Source organism: Marmota marmota, unplaced genomic scaffold, assembly GCF_001458135.2.
Source record: "Marmota marmota marmota unplaced genomic scaffold, marMar, whole genome shotgun sequence".
NCBI lineage: Eukaryota > Metazoa > Chordata > Mammalia > Rodentia > Sciuridae > Marmota > Marmota marmota.
The window spans coordinates 331,092-350,495 of NW_025999968.1; the positions used below are offsets into that span (position 1 = coordinate 331,092).

Below are 19,404 nucleotides of genomic sequence, written 5' to 3' on the forward strand. Positions count from 1 at the left end.
TTTTGAAAATTGCATGCTATCACATCCTATATTATGGTCAGAAATCTAAACTCTGAAAGATACTGGGTTTTGACCCCACATAATTTCCCACTAACCTTTATCCACAGAGTACTGAACCAGGGTTCTTCTTATGAAAAATCTCTCAAAGGATTTAAAGTACAGAAGATATTTTTTTTAAAAAAAAAGAAAGGTTGAATCTTGATTTTAATGTAGGTTCTTGGAATTACTTCTTATCTGTATTATTTTTAGCTCTTTAACTCCATTAGTTAGGATTTCTGACAACATAAGCTAATATATGTCTTCGAACCAAAATGGGTAATCACTCAAAGCCAGTAAAATACCAGGGGCTAGGGGCTTTTTAAACATAATCAGAAATAAGCTTACAGTACTGGTTTATTCATACCTTTAACAAGATAAAGATAATAAACAGGAGTTTGTTATTAAAATATGAATTTTTTATTTTATATAACTCACCACCTAGGTTCCCTATAGTTGAAGTTTAGAGATATTTAGTTTTTGTTACTGTATTTAATTCTAGTTATATGACACTATTATTGGTACCGAAGCATTTTGGATTAGCTAGCAAACTAATCTGTATACTGTCAAGTAGATTCAGTCTGCCCTCAGGAATAAAATATGTCAGTAGTGTTTAATATTTTTATGATAAATTTTCTGAGTTTTTCCTCTGACCATTTTTATTTTGCGTTCTGGATTTGATTATTGTCATATTCGTCTCTCTTAAAGCAAGAGAGGGGAAAATGGCAAATAATAGTGGAAGATCTAAACATTTTAAATAATACGATCGCTTTAAGGTTTCTTTGATGGAGACAATCAAAATTCTCAGAAATAAAGACGAGTCTGTTTTGGACCATACAAAGGGCTTTCTATCATAGCCAATATTGACTAAGACCTTTAAAGATCTGAATTAATTTCTAAGATCCTATCAACTCAATCTCTCAATTCCCATGGAAAATAATCTTTCAGTAACAAACTATGTAAAAACAAAAGCAAAAACAAGAGAAAGGAAAAAAAAGAAAGAAAGAAACCCAACAACAACCAGTTTTCAGTAGTTTTGTAGAAAGTATTCTTATTCTTTTAAATATTTAAAGAACTCTGGTTGTAACTAATTCTCCTACATTTGGCCTAAGTGAACATCCAGATGTTATATGAACCATTCTCATTAGGAAATCTTAGCCTCCCAGAGTCCTTCATGCCTTATGCCCTATCACCTCTGCATGTCCTTTCCTCATTTATGGGTCTATTGCCCTCCATTTATGCATGTCTGTTTTTCTTTATATTTCTGCACCATAACTTTTATTTTGGTTGTATGTTCTTTCTATCAAAAGTTGTATGTTTCATTTTTATTTGATTTCAGAGGCTTTTGGACATTTAATTTCATTTCTGTTTATTTCTACTCCTTCTTTACCCTTTAACTGGCCATACTTTAGGTTGAAATATATTTTCATAATTTTATGGTTTGATTCATTTTAAGACATTGATGAGTAGAAAGCTCTCTCTTCTTTTAATCAAGTTAATTACATTTTATTTCAATATAGCCTTTAGATTCCTATTTCTGTGACTTTTTTTTTTTTTTTTTTTTTTTGGTAGCTTTTAATGAAAAAGACAGTATCAACTCCTGAAAAAAGCCCTAGAATATTCATTCAAATTAATTCAAATGAGAGTGATCTGGCCACATTCATGATAACAGTTACTTGAAGAAAACATCAAACATTTTGTCAAAGTAAATGATAGGCTTTGTATATTGAGAAAATAATACCAATTATTAGCATTAGAAGACTTAGAATAACAGCTTTTCTTTCTTTTTAGAAAAATTATTGATTTCTTAATTTGAATAGTGCCATCCATTATCAACAGTTGTTGACACCAGAGAGGCAATCTTTTATTTACTGCCACAGTAGTCAAAACTTTGAAGATTTTTTTTAATGCTCTTTTTGTTGTGCTTGCCTCCAAAACTCAGCCTTTCCCATGTGCCTGATATATTTTATATGCATGTTTAATTATATTGCTTTATGTTTAGCTTATGTAGATTTTTCTCTGAGCTTTTCTCACATAGTCTTTAAAATTAGCAGTTTACCCTAGTGTGGCGAATCATATGCAGTTAACTTTTTTTATCCTACAAGGTTCCTTTCCCAAATGCAACCATGTTTTTGTACAGGTGGGAATTAACTCATTACTCAGAGAGCTATTTGCTTAGGTTTTTAATAATAAAATATTAATTGTTCTTTCCTCTTTTTGTACTGCAGGTCTTCCGACCCCGAACTCCACCGGAGGCAATTGCATTGTGTAGCCGTCTGCTGGAGTATACACCAACTGCCCGATTGACACCACTGGAAGCTTGTGCACATTCATTTTTTGATGAACTGAGGGACCCAAATGTCAAACTACCAAATGGGCGAGACACACCTGCACTCTTCAACTTCACCACCCAAGGTAATTCCAAACACTAAACTCTTAACCATTTCTGGGAAAGGTGCACACTGGATATGGAATGAGACTCTGTTAATGAAAATCTGTGGAGAACAACAGTAGATATATTAGTAAGCATTTATGGAGGTATGAAGCACCCTATAATTTATTAGCCCAATTTTTGTATGGCCTTGAACAAAATAGTGACAGATAAAATTTTTGAAATAAGGATACTTTCTTTCATTTGTAGCAGATTACATTTAATTTTGGCACATGAGAAGTTTATAGACATTTCATTGGGTGAGATTTATCACTAATAAGATTAATATATAATTAGCATTTTTGCTTCCTAAGTATCAGCATCAAGTTTTTAAAACCTAGAAATAAATTGGTGGCTGTATTTTTATAAATAAGGGGAGAATTGGAGTCCTGTAACCCCTTTCTAAGAACTTATATGAGAGATATAGACAGAGAAATTTCCATCTCCTTTGTGACTTGGTACCCACTACTGCTGCCAAGAAAACATTGAAAGGAAAACTGAGTTTGTGCATTCATTTCTAAAAAACTTAGGGATAGTCATTTCTTCATCATTTCTACATTTGTATGTTCACTTTTTCTTTCTCTCTGATTAAGACCCCCAAATCATTCATTCATTCATTCAGTCAGTCAGTCACATTGCTTCTGCTAATGTGATTTTCTTCTTAAACTGAGCATAAAGTTTTTTATTCCAGGGAGATAAAACAAGAAATGGGTGATGTGTATCTTGATTACTGAGCAGTAAGCTTAGGCTAAAAAAATATAGAATGGACATAGAGAACTTTGTGTGACCACGAATGAGAAACTTCCTTTATTCGAAGGTGAATGTATTTTCCACATATCTAAACTTTTCTAAAATTGAATGTGGAAGGTTGTGTGGCGTAAGTGGTAGATATTGAAGATTCCAGTAGATAGTAAAGCACACTGTAAACTTAAACTATCAATATTTTGTAACACTAGCAATGCTGATATAGTCTTAACTTTAAAAAAAAAAAAAAGAATGTTAGCTGATCAGAAACCATTTGGAATTTAGGGTTCTGATTATCTGTTTTAAGAAGAATATTAGTAAATGGGAGCTACCGTTTAATATTTATAATATAGTTCTTTTCAAAATTTCTTTTCTAACACACATATTGATAAATGATAAATCTTTTCTTTCTTTCTTTCTTTCTTTTTTTTTTTTTTTTTCCGTACCAAGGACTAAACCCAGTGGTACTTAATCGCTGAGCCACATTCTCAGTCCTTTTTATTTTTTGAGACAGGGTCTTGCTGATTTGCTTAGGGCCTCCTTAAGTTGCTGAGGCTGGCCTCAAACTTACAATCCTCCTGCTTCAGCCTCTTGAATCACTGGGATTACCAGAGCATCCACCATGCCTGGCTTGATAATTCTTGAATCCAAGATAATCTCTCATTTCCCAAAATCCCAAACAGATTTGATAACTTGAATATATTAAAATCATATATTACATAAGGAATTTTGCTTTTTTTAACATCTCAACTTTTATAAAACAATTTCATTCAAATTTTTTTACATGTCTTTTACATCTTTGTATTTGTAATCAAATAGAGCTATTTTGTGAACCATCTAATTTCTTAGGTTAAGTCACCTGAACTTTTTTATATTAAGCATTTTTTAAGTCTATAGAAGGACACCATTGGAAAATCTGAGTACCCATTTGCAGGTTTTATTTTGTTCTATAGGTATATGTTTATTATCTACACAATATAACTGTTCTGGATTGCTTTTCAAAGTGATCTCTAAAGGCTTGGATAGAATGACATCTGCACTTGCAACTGTGGAGTATCAACCTTAGGAACTACTAAGTTAGTGTTAAGTTCCTTCTTTTTCTGATCATTTTTGTCAAGCGACATTAAAATTTCACAAACCCTTATTGGTTGAGGTTTTTTCACACTGTCCTTCCAAAGAGTACTTTGGAAAGTACTAGTCTTTCCAAAGATTAGTTATTAGAAAAATGATTCTCAGGATATATTTATAAGGTTCACTACAAAGACTCATGTAAATTTTTTTTTCACTGATATTCAGAAAGTCATGTAAAATACTTTGAAAGCCACAGACAGTATGTGTTTATACAGATTACATCCAAATATATATGTACCCTTGATAATCAAGAAAGCCCCTTGTCAGGTGAATAACTTGGTTAAACCTCAAATACTACATGATATTTATGGTAAATAGATTTATTATTACTAAAGAAAATAAAAATTTTAAAACAAATTCTGTGAGTTTCTTAAGCTTTTTTAAAAACTGAAATAAAATTCATGTAAAGTTAAGAATTTTTTTTAAGAAGTAAACAACTCAGTGTTATTTAATACATCCACAATGTTGTGCAACTACCAGCTTTATCGAGTTCCAGAACACTTTCATTGCATCTAAAGAAAACCCTGCCCCTGTTAAATGGTCACTCCCCATTAACCCCTCTCCCATCCCCTAGGAACAATTTGTTTTCTGTCTCTGAATCTTCCTATTTTGGATATTTTATCTAAGTGAAGTCATAAAATATAGGTCTTTTATGTCTGCCTTCTTTTTCTTGTTGTTTTCAGAGTTCATCCACATAGCATATATTAGTGCTTCATTCCTTTTTGTGGCTGATTAATATTCCATCATGCAGATACGTCACATTTTGCTTATTCATTCTTGACTTACAAACATTTGGGTTGGCTATTGTGAGGAGTGCTGCTGTGAACATTCATGTACAAATATTTGTTTGAATATTTGTTTTTCATTCTTTGGGTACTACTAAATCACATGATAATTCTGTTTAACTTTTTGAGGAACCACCAAATTATTTTCCTAAGGCTGCGCATTTTACATCTCTACTAATAGTGTACACGAGTTCTAATTTTACACTTGTCACCTTCCTACCTACCTTCCGTCCATCCTTCCTAGTTCCTTTCTTTTTAAATAGCCATCCTGGTGAATGTGAAGTGGTATCTCATTATTGTCCTAAGATTATTGCAATATAATGGACCAGGACTTGATAAGTGCTTTTTAAAATAAAGAAAAAGCTTAATTTCAAGAAGTCTAAATTAGTTCAAACTATCCATACATGTCTAATATTTATAGAAGTTTTTAAAAAGAATGAGTATTATTTTATTTTGGTATTTTAAAATGTAATATTTGCCCATAGACAAATTAGAATGATTTAATTTGAAGAATCTACTCATCTCCCATTTAAAAAAGCTGGGTTATGTGAGAGAATGATAGTTTTGTGGGGAAATAAGAGGGAATGGGGGCAGACTGACTATAGACAGAAAAAAAAGCAGTGATTTAGGAATTCAGGAGAACTAAAATAGAGTTAAAATAGGATTGGGGCAGCCACAGGGCAACAGGTAGACCCAGGCAGACTGAATGTTTTAAGGTAGAGAGACAAGAATATCTAAAAATTAAGAAATCAGGTGATGAAATAGAAAAAGGATTCTAGAAAACAAGTTTTTAAAAGACAGTAAAAGGTTGAGAGCAAATAAAAATGTCTCTAAGTGTGTATATGTTTTTCTGATTTAGAAGAGTACATATATATTTGGATGTAATATGTATAAACACATACTGTCTGTGGCTTTCAAAGTATTATGTGACTTTCTGAATATCGGTGAAAAAAGATGAACATGAGTCTTTGTAGTGAACCTTATAAATATATCCTGAGAATCATTTTTCATCAGATTAAAGATATATTAAGTTGGAAGTATCAGTATTTTAAAATAATCCCCTCCTCTTTTTTTGTTTCGTTTTTAAGTGTTAAAATGCCCTGGTTTAGCAGCCATTCTGAATCTGAGCTGTTATCACTGTTTTTTCTCTAAACTTCTAAATCATTATTGTTCTTAAACACTCCTTCCATATAAGGACATAACCATCCAGGGAAGAGAGATTATTTGATGGCATTCTACTTGATACTGTATATTCTCATTTTGAAGCAGTGTTTCCAAATGGTGATCTTGTTTTCTAAAGCAAAGATGTAACTTGTGCAGATGAAACTTTAAAGACTAATGGATAATAATTAAAGAATGATCAGAAATTGTAAATTTGTAATGCAAGAGATTGAAAAAGGAGAATGAATCCCCACTTGATTATATAGCTAGGGAGAATTCAAAGAATCCTTGTTGGGAGTAAGTAGTGAGGATTTTCATTTGCACTCTTACCCCAAATAAAACAAAGATAATCCCTGATACATATACAGTAGGTGCTCAGTGAATGTTAGAATATTTGATACGTGGCACTTCAAGTAAACACAGAGTTTATTAATTTATACAACCAGTATTTATTGGGCATTTCTAATGCTGTCTCTGGTTGTTATTGTTATTGTTTTAATTGGTAAAGTAAATCTGCCATATAAACCAAATAAGAAATATTAAACACTTGAGTAAAATACAGTGTTATTTTAATTAAAGTAAAACTTACACCAGAATTTAACTTCACTTTGCTGTTTATTACAGTATCATGAAAATTAACCATAAACAGTAATTAGTAGTACATTCATATAATCACAAGAGATAGCTAGAGGAAGGAGAGAGATGAACAAATATGGGACAGGAAACTTTCAGATCCTTCTGACTGCCCGAATCCATACTTCAAGAGAATATCAGACCTGTCTGATTTTTCCAGACCTTTGACACACTCCTTTCTCTCTTTGTCATTAAATATGAAAGGTTGGACATAGCCGAATCAATTCCAGGAAGCAGATGGAATCAGGAAAATTCAATAGGGATCAGTATTATTGTCTGTTCCAAGGCTGGAATATATTAGGAAGTAAGTTGTTTTATGTTTAAAGTGGAGTTTGCCCCTAATTCCACCAACACGCATCTGTAGTCCCAATTTTTTTTTTTACATAATTTGTACAGTTTTAACAATTGAAAGAATTTTAGCAAGTATTTGTCCTCATGAAGTTATAGGACAGGATAGGGTTGGGGCTTGGGGTGGGTAAGGATTATCAACCATTCACATTAGAATGACTTAATTTGAAGAATCTACCCATCTCCATTTTAAAAAGCTGGGTTATGTGAGAGAATGATAGTTTTCTAGGGAAATAAGGTGGAATGATGGCAGACTGACTATAGACAGGAAAAAGCAGTGATTTAGGAATTCAGAAGAACTCGAGAGTTAAAATAGGATATTTGGGGCAGCCACAGGGCAACAGGTAGAGGCAAACTGAATGTTTTAAGGTAGAGAGGCAAGAATATCTAAAAATTAAGAAGTCAGGTGATAAAATAGGAAAAGGATTCTAGAAAACAAGTTTTTAAAAGACTAAAAGGTTGAAAGCAACAAAAATGAAAAGAGAAAGAGATTTTTTAAAAGTGTGTAGTAATATGTTACAAAAATAGGAGCTGATGAAAACGGAATTAGAAATGGTAGTGAGCAATAAAAATAAGTGTTCAAAAAGCCCAGCTCATCAAAAATTTTTTCTTTCATTTGAAACCAATAGACTGCTTACTTATAAATATTATAATAATTCATTATTTATGATAATTAGAAGGTTTTATCATTTTTGCAACAGTGGGTTTTAAACTATGTTTCTGCTATGAAGTATCGATAGACATAATTATGGTCAGCTCATCTGCTTATCTGCCTTTCTATATCCTGAGCATTTTCTTCTAACTTGTTTTACCCTCAAACATGTCTAAAGTGAACACAGTTTCTCATTGACCTGAGGTAATGAAGTATCTTCTGATATTATTCTTAAATTACTATGACCCCAGAGATGAGGCATTTTGGTCTTTAGACATATAATTTATAATAGCAACAATAAATTTAGACGGGATAAAAACTCTTTACATATAGGACACAGCAAAAGAATTGACATCTGACTTATTCTTTAATTTATAAATAATCTAGCATAAAATTTCTAGATAATCAGGCTGTATTCTTCTAGTTATTGAAATATGAGTCCAGTATATACAGTACAGGAGAGCTTGAGAAAATTTATGAATAGGCTAAGAGAAAGGCAACTGTAGTAGTAAGGACAGATAGTGTTGACTATATTCAACTATATTCAATTTAAGGATTTTAGACTAGGAACTGTCAATTTTATTTGAGAATTACTGTAATTTTTTCTGAGGTCATTTGGTCTGCTGTACTGTTTCAGACATACTACTAAGAAGAATGTGGAATGGTATAGGAACACTCAAGAAAATTAATACATTGACTAAAAGTTCTTTATGTAGTTTTATAGAGTTTTATAGAGTTCCAGGAAGAACCAGATTACTGGTGGTGTACATTATACCAAGGCAATAATGAAGTGCAGCTTTGCATGTGAAAAGAGTAAATCATTAATGTCTAGTGTCCTCTAACTAGTTACTAGAGAATAGTTGTTGTTAGTTGTAGACCTTAGCCAAAGACTATCTCTGCCTGAGTTTTCTCATTTAAAAATCGTCATCATCATTCGTCATTATATAGTTGGATTGAAGAATATTTAAGCTTTATCTCCAAATTTTTTATTATAAAAATGAATTGACTCCATAAAGACAAAGAAAAAAATGAGAAATTAAAGCCTCCAATGTAGAACATATTAGAGATACATAAATTAATGATATAAATAAGTACAGGAAAGCCTTAGACTGATTCTCCAGAGTTCAAAATGTTAGCAGGATTATTTTTTGTTTTGTTTATTTTTTCTGATGCTGAGGATTGAGCATCAAGAGAATATCAAACCTGTCTGACTTTTCCAGACCTTGGAATTTATGATCTTTGACACACTCCTTTCTCTCTTTGTCATTAAATATGAAAGATTTAAGGGCCTTGCATATGCTGGTTTTTTGATGACTTATTTTTCTGGTGTCTCCAGTTGATTGAAGAAATTCTTATCATGCATTAACTTTTCTAGTCTTTTGAAACCTATTACTGTTTTTGTTTTTAACCATGTCTCTAAGGTACTGGTTAGTCTGCTCAGACCCCGCCTGTCTTTTAGTTTCTGAATTCTCAGTTCTCCAAAGTTAACCCTGCTTTCATATCTTGAACCTCCTTGTTCCCTTCATTTTCTCCCTACTCTCAAGCTTGGCATCCATGCTTAGCAAATAGTAGCATACTTTTCAGTTTCAATTTCTTCACACTCCTTCTCTGCTTCAAACATATATATTCTTCTTGATCCTGATAGGGACTTTTTGCTTTGCCATTTCTCTCCTCCAAAATGCCACTGGTTTTTTGTTGTTTCGCTGCAGTTTGTATCCACACTTGCTGCCTCTGTTTCCTTATTTTTTCCCATGAGTAAACAGACTGCCTGGAAGTAGGTAGTAATTGTTGGGAGTGAAAGACAAATGAAGCTATTTTGGACTAATTGTGACAGTCCCATGGAAATGCCTGTGATCTCTCACCATAAAAGGTACAGACTCGTGACAAGAACAGGACTGTAGCAGAAGTTCAAGAAGGCCTCCTCATTCACACAAGCAAAAGCTATGCCAGTTAACAAGTTCTTTAAAGTAGAAAATAACCAACAGATGGAAGCAGTAGATCTTTTAAGGAATGTTTATAATTAAGGAAGAGAAAAAGAACAATGGATTATAGAAGTTGGATAGATGTAGAACTAGCAGTGATTAAAATTTCAGAACTTAACTATTAACTTTTAGGGTGTTTGACTCAAAAAAGTTCACAAATACTCTATCTCCTATCCTTCTTTCCCAGGTCTTTGGATTTAGCAAAGCCTCCCAAGATCCCAGAGCTTCTTATTTTCTTCTCTTTGCTCTTTATGGGCTACCCATCTCTCCCTATCCAAGGCAGTATACACACCATTATACATACCCTTACCCCATGCTAAGATAGAAAACCATCATGGCTCTCAGCTGGCATGCAGATACACAGAAGGACAGGTGTAAGGATCTGGTAAGAGAATGTAAATGAGTAGGAGAAAATAACAGTGTGAGCCATAAGGAAAGTGACCATTAATCACCGATATCCAGTTTATTTTGGAGATTATCTTGACAGTAGTTTGTTTCATTGTCATGCATTAAAATCTCTGGTAATCTTTTCCCTTTTCATGTTTCCTCTTATATATTAGACATATGGTCAGAGATCTTTTCTGTTTGTTTGTTTATACCAGGGATTAAACCCAGGTATTTCAGTCAGTTTGTTTGATGCTCTGACTAAAGGATCTGATCAGAACAATTATAAAGGAGGAAAAGTTTGTTTGAGGGCTCACAGTTTTAGAGGGCTCAAAATAAGGCTGAACATCATAGCAGAGTGTGTGGCAGAGGGAAGCAACTCACATCATGGTGATCAAGAAGTAGAGAAAGTCTCTACTTTCCAGATACAAATACATACACCAAAGCCACACCCTAATTCCTACCTCCTCCAGCCACACCCTACGGGGGCTAAGATAACCCAATCATTTCTCCTCCGAACTTTATTGCATTGTCTCACATGTGAGCTTTTAGGGGACACCTCACATCCAAACCATAACACCAAGGATGCATGGATGCTTAACCACTGTGCCACATACCCATCCCCATCCCCTTTTTGAGACAGGGTCTCACCAAGTTTCTTTTTTTTGAATTGGTTCTTTTAGTTATACATGACAATAGGATTTATTTTGACATCATTATAAAAAACATGAAATATTTGTTCTAATTCAGCCCGTAGTACTTCCCCTTCCCCTCCCTGTTCCCTTTCCTTTACTCTACTGATTTTTTGCTATTATAGTAGTTTTTTAAAATTAGTGTCTTGAGAATGTACATGATGGTGAGAATCACTCTGGTGTATTCATATATGTATATAGGGAAGTTAGGTTAGATTTAGTCCACTGTCTTTCCCTATTCTGTCCCTCTTCCCCTCACTTTCATTCCCCCTTTGTCTACTCCACTGTTCTTTTTTCTGTTGTTGAATGCCTTTCTTTTGCCAGCTTGTTCAATTGTACATTTCGTTGCCAGACAGGATGATTGTCTTTTTTCTGTCTGTATTCTGCAACCTAACATACTATTTTATGCTCAGTATTAGATTAATGGGTGGTGGGTAGGGAGGTGGATGGATAGATGAATTTTTTAAAAGTCTGTTTTAGAAGATTTTAATTTTAATGGGGATGGTAAATCTAAATTTCTTTCAGGTTGATTAAGAATAACTATTACATACTACATTAATATTTTTATGTGCCTAGAATCAGAAAGGTATTAAGCCATTACAGTTACCAAAAATTTGCTTGTTTTCCTAAGTAAAATATTGTATGTTGAAATTTGACTGACTTTAAGTAAAATAGCTTAGGATCTTCAAAAATATAGTGTGTGTGTGTGTGTGTATTAGAGAGAAAGAGAGCACGCATCACCATTACATGTCCGATCCACAATATTAGGTTCAATCCTTTTTATTTTTATTTTTTTAATTCCTATGGTCAAAACCAGGGCCTTGTATAGGAGGTAAGCACTGTGCCACTGATCTAAATCTCCAAACCCTTAAAATAATTATTTCTTAAGGTACCTGTACAGAACTTGATTCTTTAAAGAAAGCTAATCTATGCAGTGGATGGAAATAGCCTTATCACATACAGGTAAAAAGCCTATTTCACAACTTAAAGCTAGCAGTCTTTTTTTTTTTTTTTTTTTTTAAGTTAAAAAATATAGAATTGAGATGACCACATTGTGCACTCCTATAATCACAGGTACTCTGGAGGTTGAGAGAGAATGATTGCAAGTTCAAGGCCAGCCTCAGCAACTTAGACCCTGTCTCAAAATAAAAAGGACTGGGGAAATCTGGGAATAAAAGGAAAAAAAAAAAATAAGCATTGGTTCCTGCCATACTGAGTCATACCCTGTGAAGTCTCCTGAGAACTTTAGCACTGTATCCCTGCAGATATTCTGTAACAGCCTTTTCAGAAATGGGAATGGCCACCTTTCCCAACCCTGGCCTCACAGTATTCCTCAAAGCCTGTCACCACCTGACCTTGTATGACCTGCTGCCACATGGCATATTCAAGTTGTGAACCATCCAGCTCCTATACTAGTGGGGCATCTGGTCCTTGTCTGCTTGTCTAAATCTGTAATCCAGCACTAGAAGAGTTTAGCACACAAAAATACCCTCAAAAAATATTTGTGAATAAAGATTGAATTTTTGAATGAAAAGAAGGCGGGGGGGTAGCTCTGTGTTACAGCACACCTACACCTGAGTTTAATCCCTAGTGCTGCATGCATTCGTGCGCGCGCGCACACACACAACATATGTGTATCTCTCTCTTTTTCTGTATATACATATGCATATATATATATATATAATTGGATAAAAATATTTTTTAAAAAAGCAATAAGATTTTAAATAGATGTTTCTTAAATCCTGCTTTTAGTAGTATCTAGATAGTTGGGTGGGTTAGCCTGTACATATACTTGTACATGTACATATACATACAGACACAAAATAGACTGCACTTATATTCCTTGTTATAAAACCTTCACTTTCAATTCCTGTAGTTAAGTACTACCAGAGTTGGATGGCATATTTAAGTCAATGCAAGATGGAAACTTATCTTACTAATATGTTTACTCTCTAACTTTTAGTTCTCAGACATATCTTAATTTTAGCAGATAGCACCTTTTTGTATATCATAACAAGAGTAATGATAGAATAAGCTCTGTTTCGGGGAGTTTACTGTGTAAGTTGATTACTAGCTCATTGATATGGTTTGAGATGGATATAGGTTCATTATGTCTTCTTTTTTTGTTAGACTGGTATCTTATTGTTAATAATACAATAATTTCATATACATTTAAGAGTGGGCTCTAATATTTGTGTCTTATCTTCTCTAGAACTGTCAAGTAATCCACCTTTGGCTACCATCCTTATTCCTCCTCATGCCCGAATTCAAGCAGCTGCTTCCACCCCTACAAATGCCACAGCAGCCTCAGGTGAGGATATAAGTGTCTTCTATAAAAATATATTCTGTTTTCTAAAAAGATGATTACCCCTGTTTCATTTCATAGGATAAGTATAAACATTTCATTTCATTTAAAGATCCAAAAAGGCACAACCAAATGAGTAAAAGTGAATAAAATACTGCTTTAGTTCCAAAATGCACAAGATAAAAGCACTCCATAAATACTTCATGTATGTACTTTATATATAAGATATAAATATCTAATTAATTTCTTGGTTAATATATATCAAATGAGATGCTTATAACAGAAAACAGTTTGTACAATATAATGCTATTTAGGATATTTCACTATAGTTCTTTTTATCCCCTGAATGTTAATGATATTAATATACTGAGGAGGCAAATTTTTAAGAATACAATATAGATTGGTATAAGTTTTAATCATTTGGAAGGGCTAAAGGTATAATGAAAATACATTTAACCAAGTTTTAGCTCCAGGTGTGACTAGATTCTTGTCTAGACTACAAAGTTAGAATTGGAGTGTGCTGCTGGTCCCATAAGCCAGCTAATAACAGGGCCTAATTTCATGAGAATCACTGTCGTTACAAATATTTTGAAAATCCCTAATTCTTGAATGAATTGAATTCCTCCAGAGAATGGCTGGATGCTATTTTACATGAAATTAGAAACATAATAGGTAACACAAATAGGGGCTCAGAATTTGGTGCCCCCCTTTAAAAAAAAAAAAAACAGAAAAACTGGTGGCAGAAGCTTACGCCATTTTCTTTTAGTTATCACATTGAAAAAGATCAGACCATATTTGCTTATGGGAATTTATGTTGCAGGAAATTAAAAAAAAATCTTTCATTATAATTCTTAGTACTCAACAGTAATGGTCAAAATCCATCTCCTATTGTCTGAAATAAAGCAGTTTCTGTCCAGTCTTAATCTTTTTAGTCAATTTTTACAATGTTGCTAATAAAGATTAAAAAGATTTCATTCTCATTCATGTCCTACCTTCCAGGAAAATTCTATAAAGAAAGTTTCTTTTAGCTCCATTTCCACTAGCACATGCTACCTGGAGAAAGTCCTTTGAACTTTACTAATAAGTATTTTATTTGTTTTCTCAATCTATAAAATGTGTATCTTGGAGGGTTAGAGCTTCAGGCATCTGAATTTGACTCCTGACTAAAGGCTAGCTTGATATCTTGTGCCATATCTTTCCTAGGAATAGGAAAAAGAGTTGATGATGCATTCCTAAGGTGAATTTCCTCTCCTTTTCCCTTATTATCATACACAAAATTAACAAAATAATAGTAGAGATTATGAAGAGGAAAAACTTTGATCTCATTAGTGTAGTTTATTACTTCAATTAAACGTAAGCTTAGGCTATACTTTGATTCTTATGATAGTCTTATTTGTTCTGTATCAGGAATGACACTAATATCCGAAACATGGTTTTACAATAGATGCATTTCTATTTGGAACAGCTTGAATAGGAGCATCTTAAGTTAGCTGCATATAATAAACAATACATCTCAAACTATCAAAATTTTATCTTTTAGAGGAGCTGACCTGTCATGTGACATTTTTAACCATTTTAAACATTTTTGTCTGGTGAGTGGAAACACACTTAAAATCGGCTTCAGAAAGATTGGTTTGGGGGCTGGGGATGTGGCTCAAGCAGTAGCGTGCTCACCTGGCATGCGTGCGGCCCGGGTTCGATCCTCAGCACCACATACAAACAAAGATGTTGTGTCCTCCGAAAACTAAAAAATAAACACTAAAAAATTTCAAAAAAAAAAAAAAGAAAGATTGGTTTGGGGAAGAGTATAATAAAGGTGCCGCAGTCCGGCTGCAGCAAAATAACGGGGGTGGGGAATGAATCATATCCTAGAAAAAAGTATATGTGTACATTAATACAGCAGGAATGGGAGCCGTTTATTGTAGGACAGGAGGGGTATATTACACACAGCTTATCTTAATTAACATAAACTAGATACAGCAGTCAACCAATAAGGAATCTCCACACTTAATGGCTCGCTGGCGTTACTTCACAAACCACTCCCTCTGGCAAAATGCCAGGCGCCATCTTGACTTGTTTACAGCCCTTAACATAAAGGAAATAAAGGAATCAAAGTATACTTAAGTTCTCAAGTGTATTTACACACTTGTACATGTAAACACAAAAAAGCTAATTTGATTAGCTAAAATATTCTATCTTGCTAATATGCCAATAATAGAAATATTAATTTATTTTAATATTTCTATTATTTATAAAGTAATTATAAATTACTTTATAATTTTCTATTATAAAGTATAATATTTAATACTTTTGTAGCTTTTGAGAATTTGAAACATGCTTAGGGCAAATTAGGAACTAAATTTTAATTTTTATTATTTAATTTAAGTAGCCAGTTGTAGCTAGGAGCCACCATATTGGAGAATGCAAATAGAACATTTCTGTCATTGCCACTGGACCATACAATGAGCATTTTTTTTTCAAAAAATATTTTTTTAGTTATAGATGAACACAATATATTTATTTATTTATATTTATGTGGTGCTGAGGATCAAACCCAGTGCCTCACACATGCAAGGCTCTACCACTGAGCTACAGCCCCAGCCCACATGATCATTTTTATAAATTAAAAAGCTTTATCTTTAAACCCACAGTTCTGTAATACTGATTCATGATAGCAGAGCCTTTGGAACCCCACCTCCTATGTTTGTTCGCTGTCCTGTCCTCCCAACATGTTTCCTTCATTTCTACTTTCTTTTTATTTAAAACTTTAGCAACAATTTTAAGTGTGAGACCTTCCATTCACTATACCTTCCACTCTCCATTTGCGTGTTTGATCGATCACGTTAGGTGCAAGAAAAGTGGATGGGAGTTGGTGATGTTTATTGTGGGTGGGCAGTGAAGAGGCAATGAGGAATCAAGGCAAGAACTCTTGAGTTTATGACTTGGGCTTCTAGGTGGGACAGTTTCCCCAACTATCAACACTTACAGACCTCTGTGAATCTGGGGTTGGGGATGGGGGTGGGGAATGAATCATATCCTAGAAAAAAGTATATGTGTACCAGATATAGAATTTTACATATAAAATTTTATGTAGGATAAAAATCTCAACCTCATGGACTCAGCTAGAAACCTGACAGCTGCAGGTTCTACCCTTGGCTTCACTATGGCATTACCCGAGTCCTTGTTTATACCTCTGAAATTACATGGAATAAATATTGGGTTTACCAAGCATAGTAGCACCTACCTATAGTCCCTGCTACACAGGAGACAGACATAGGAGGATCACTTGAGTCCAGGAATTCAAGGCTAGGGCATTATAGCAAGACCCTATCTCTTTAAAAATTAAAAAAAAAAAAAAATGAAAGTACAAATTCCCTTTGTAATGTCTGATATAAAAGCCTTAGAACCAAAACCATTCATGGAAAAACAACTGTTCATCTGATTCTTGTTTTATACGGCTTATTAGGTATACATCTAAGGGACTTAGTGATGCTGTCATAGGCTTGTGAACACAAACCCTAAATGGCATTTAAGTTCTTTGATATATACATATGTATTAGTTATCTGTTGCTACATATCAAGTTACCCCAAAATTTAGTAACTTAAAGCAAGAATAAATGTTGTTTCTGTGAGTCAGAAATTCAGAAGCAGCTTAGCTGTATGGTCAGGGTCTTTCATAAAGTAGTTAAAATGTCAACCCTTTCGTCTTCTAATGGCTTGCCTAAGGCTGAAAGATCTGCTTCTGGGATGGCTTGTTCATGTGGTTAGCAGATCTGCACTGGCCTTAGTTACCATTCACCTTGTGGACCTCTCTGTATCTCACATTGTGATAGCCAGCTTCTGTTAGAACTGGTGATCCAAGAGAGAGGGCAAGATGGAAGCCACATGTCTTTTATATCTTAGCCTTGGAGTCATATACCATTATTTTGACAATTTCCAGGGTGGGAAGGGACTGCACTAGTTTGGACACCAAAAGGCATGAATCATTGGGATTATCTTGGAAGGTGACCCACCACAATCTATAAGGATGATGTTGTACCTTCCTACCTGTGCTTCTTCCCTCTAAAGTTGATAATTCTGTATCCTCTCAAATCTATACTGGATTTGATGGAACAGAGTTATTTTTCCATAGTAGCATCAAAAGGATGATAATGAGAATTGTTTCTAGGGAGGTTTCAGGTCTGTGGAATTCATCTCTAGAGCCATTTCCAGACTATCCCATTCAGACTATTTGAAAATTAGAAAATAAATTATTTGCTTAGTTCTTATTATAAATTAAATATTGTCTTAATGTAATATAACTCTTCGATAATAACTCTTTTCTTATTATAAATTAAATATTGTCTTAATGTAATATAACTCTTTTCTTAACTCTCTAGAAATCACACTGGATTTTGTTGAAATTAGTTCTAAATAAAAGTCCCTTTAAACTCTTCCATCCCTTTGCTAGGAAATCTTCTCTGCTGTCCCCTATTGCCCATAAAGGTCATCATTGTCCTCTGTGCTCTGCTCTTCCACTTACTAACTGTATGGTCTTAGTTATGTTAATCTCATTATGACTTATGTTTTCTGTTTGCCTAATGGTGGAGATAATTGTACATATTTCTCATAGGTGCTATGTAGTCTAAATGTGATGCCTACAGAGAACTTAGTATGGTGTGTAGCACACTGGTAAGCAAGCACCCAGATATTTATTGTGATTTTGCTGGCACTAATATTTATTGTTATTGTGGTTATTGTAGTCACACTAGATTATGAAAATATATATTACATAAATAAAAATGTATTTTAGATGTATCATTTACCATTCTGTTTACTGAACAATTACTACATGCCAAATGTTATGGCACATACTTCAGAGGCCTTATTTTATAGACAGGAGGTATTATTACCATTTTGCCATTGAGGAAATTTAAGGGTAGAAAAGTGGAATAATTTGTTCCCAAATCACAAGGCTGTTAAGATGCACAAATTGTCTTTATACTCATAAATGTTCATGGAATTGGACTAGGTTAAGAAAGATGTATCAGTGTAAGCCAGGCATGGTGATACACACATGTAAATTTAAGGCCAGCCTGGGCAACTTCAGGTTTCAAGAGTATGTGTGACCAAAATAATTAACTGCTAAAATTTACTCATGAAATGATTTGGAAATAATTCTGAGAAAAATATGAGGTCATTTAATTGTAATTCTGAGGAACATGAGTGTTTTTGTCAAATTTTACTGATTGAAAACTGAATTCATTTCTGGTTGGTTATATGTTCACATGAAAGGCCTGTGATTTTTATTATGATCATATAGACAGCTTTTGAATTTCTCCAAAGAAGGGTAAACTAGTTTGGTCACTGTCATAAGCTCTCAGGCGATAGCCAGTGAAAGGATATCTGAAAACTAGCTAGCTAGCTAAGTAGGATTCTGCTTAAGAGCAAATTTTTTTTAAGAGGATCACAGGTTTTTGTTTGTTTGTTTGTTTGAATATTTATTTTTTAGTTATAAGTGGACACAATATCTTTATTTTATTTTTATGTCATGCTGAGGATTGAACCCAGTGCCTCACATGCTAGGTGAGCGCTCTACCTCTGAGCCACAACCCCAGCCCCTAAAGAGCAAATTTAACATAAATGGACAAGTTGCCTTGTAGGTGAGGTGTTTACTGAACTTGGTAAACAACTAGTGTCAGCCATCATGGCTAATGGCCACCATGGGCAGGGCTGCTCACAGTGCTAGTTTGCATGATGATGTAGTAGTCAAACACAAATGAATTCCTGATAGCCTCTCTCTTAAGTCTTGGGTTTGAAGACCAGAATAACAGTTCTGAGTATCTCATTCTAATGCTGAAATTGAGGTAAGTACTATTTGATGATGATCATGTCCTGAGTGTCATTCACAGCACAGGAAATGCAACAATAAGCATGGATTTATGTGGAACATTAGAATTCTGAAATAGCTTTGTGGTCTTTGAGGCTTTTGCTGGAATGTTGTTTTTAATGCAGCCTGTCCTTGAATCATTAAAATGAGTATTTTTTCCTGAGAAAGGCTTGAAGGAATTTGTGGTTAGGGAGGAATTAATGTTAGATTTTCAGTGCACAGAATTTGAATGCGCATGGATGGTACTACCC

General features: G+C 33.9%; 1 protein-coding gene across 3 annotated transcripts in view; it reads left to right on the forward strand.

Moving 5' to 3' along the window:
- Positions 1–19,404, forward strand: part of Gsk3b (glycogen synthase kinase 3 beta) — a 170,626-nt gene that overhangs the window by 144,621 nt on the left and 6,601 nt on the right. For all 3 annotated transcript variants that reach the window (XM_015478461.2, XM_015478460.2, XM_048803256.1), the window contains 2 exons: positions 2,265–2,451; positions 13,192–13,290. In XM_015478461.2, the coding sequence (XP_015333947.1) occupies positions 2,265–2,451; positions 13,192–13,290 (286 nt within the window). The remainder of the gene's footprint in view (positions 1–2,264; positions 2,452–13,191; positions 13,291–19,404) is intronic.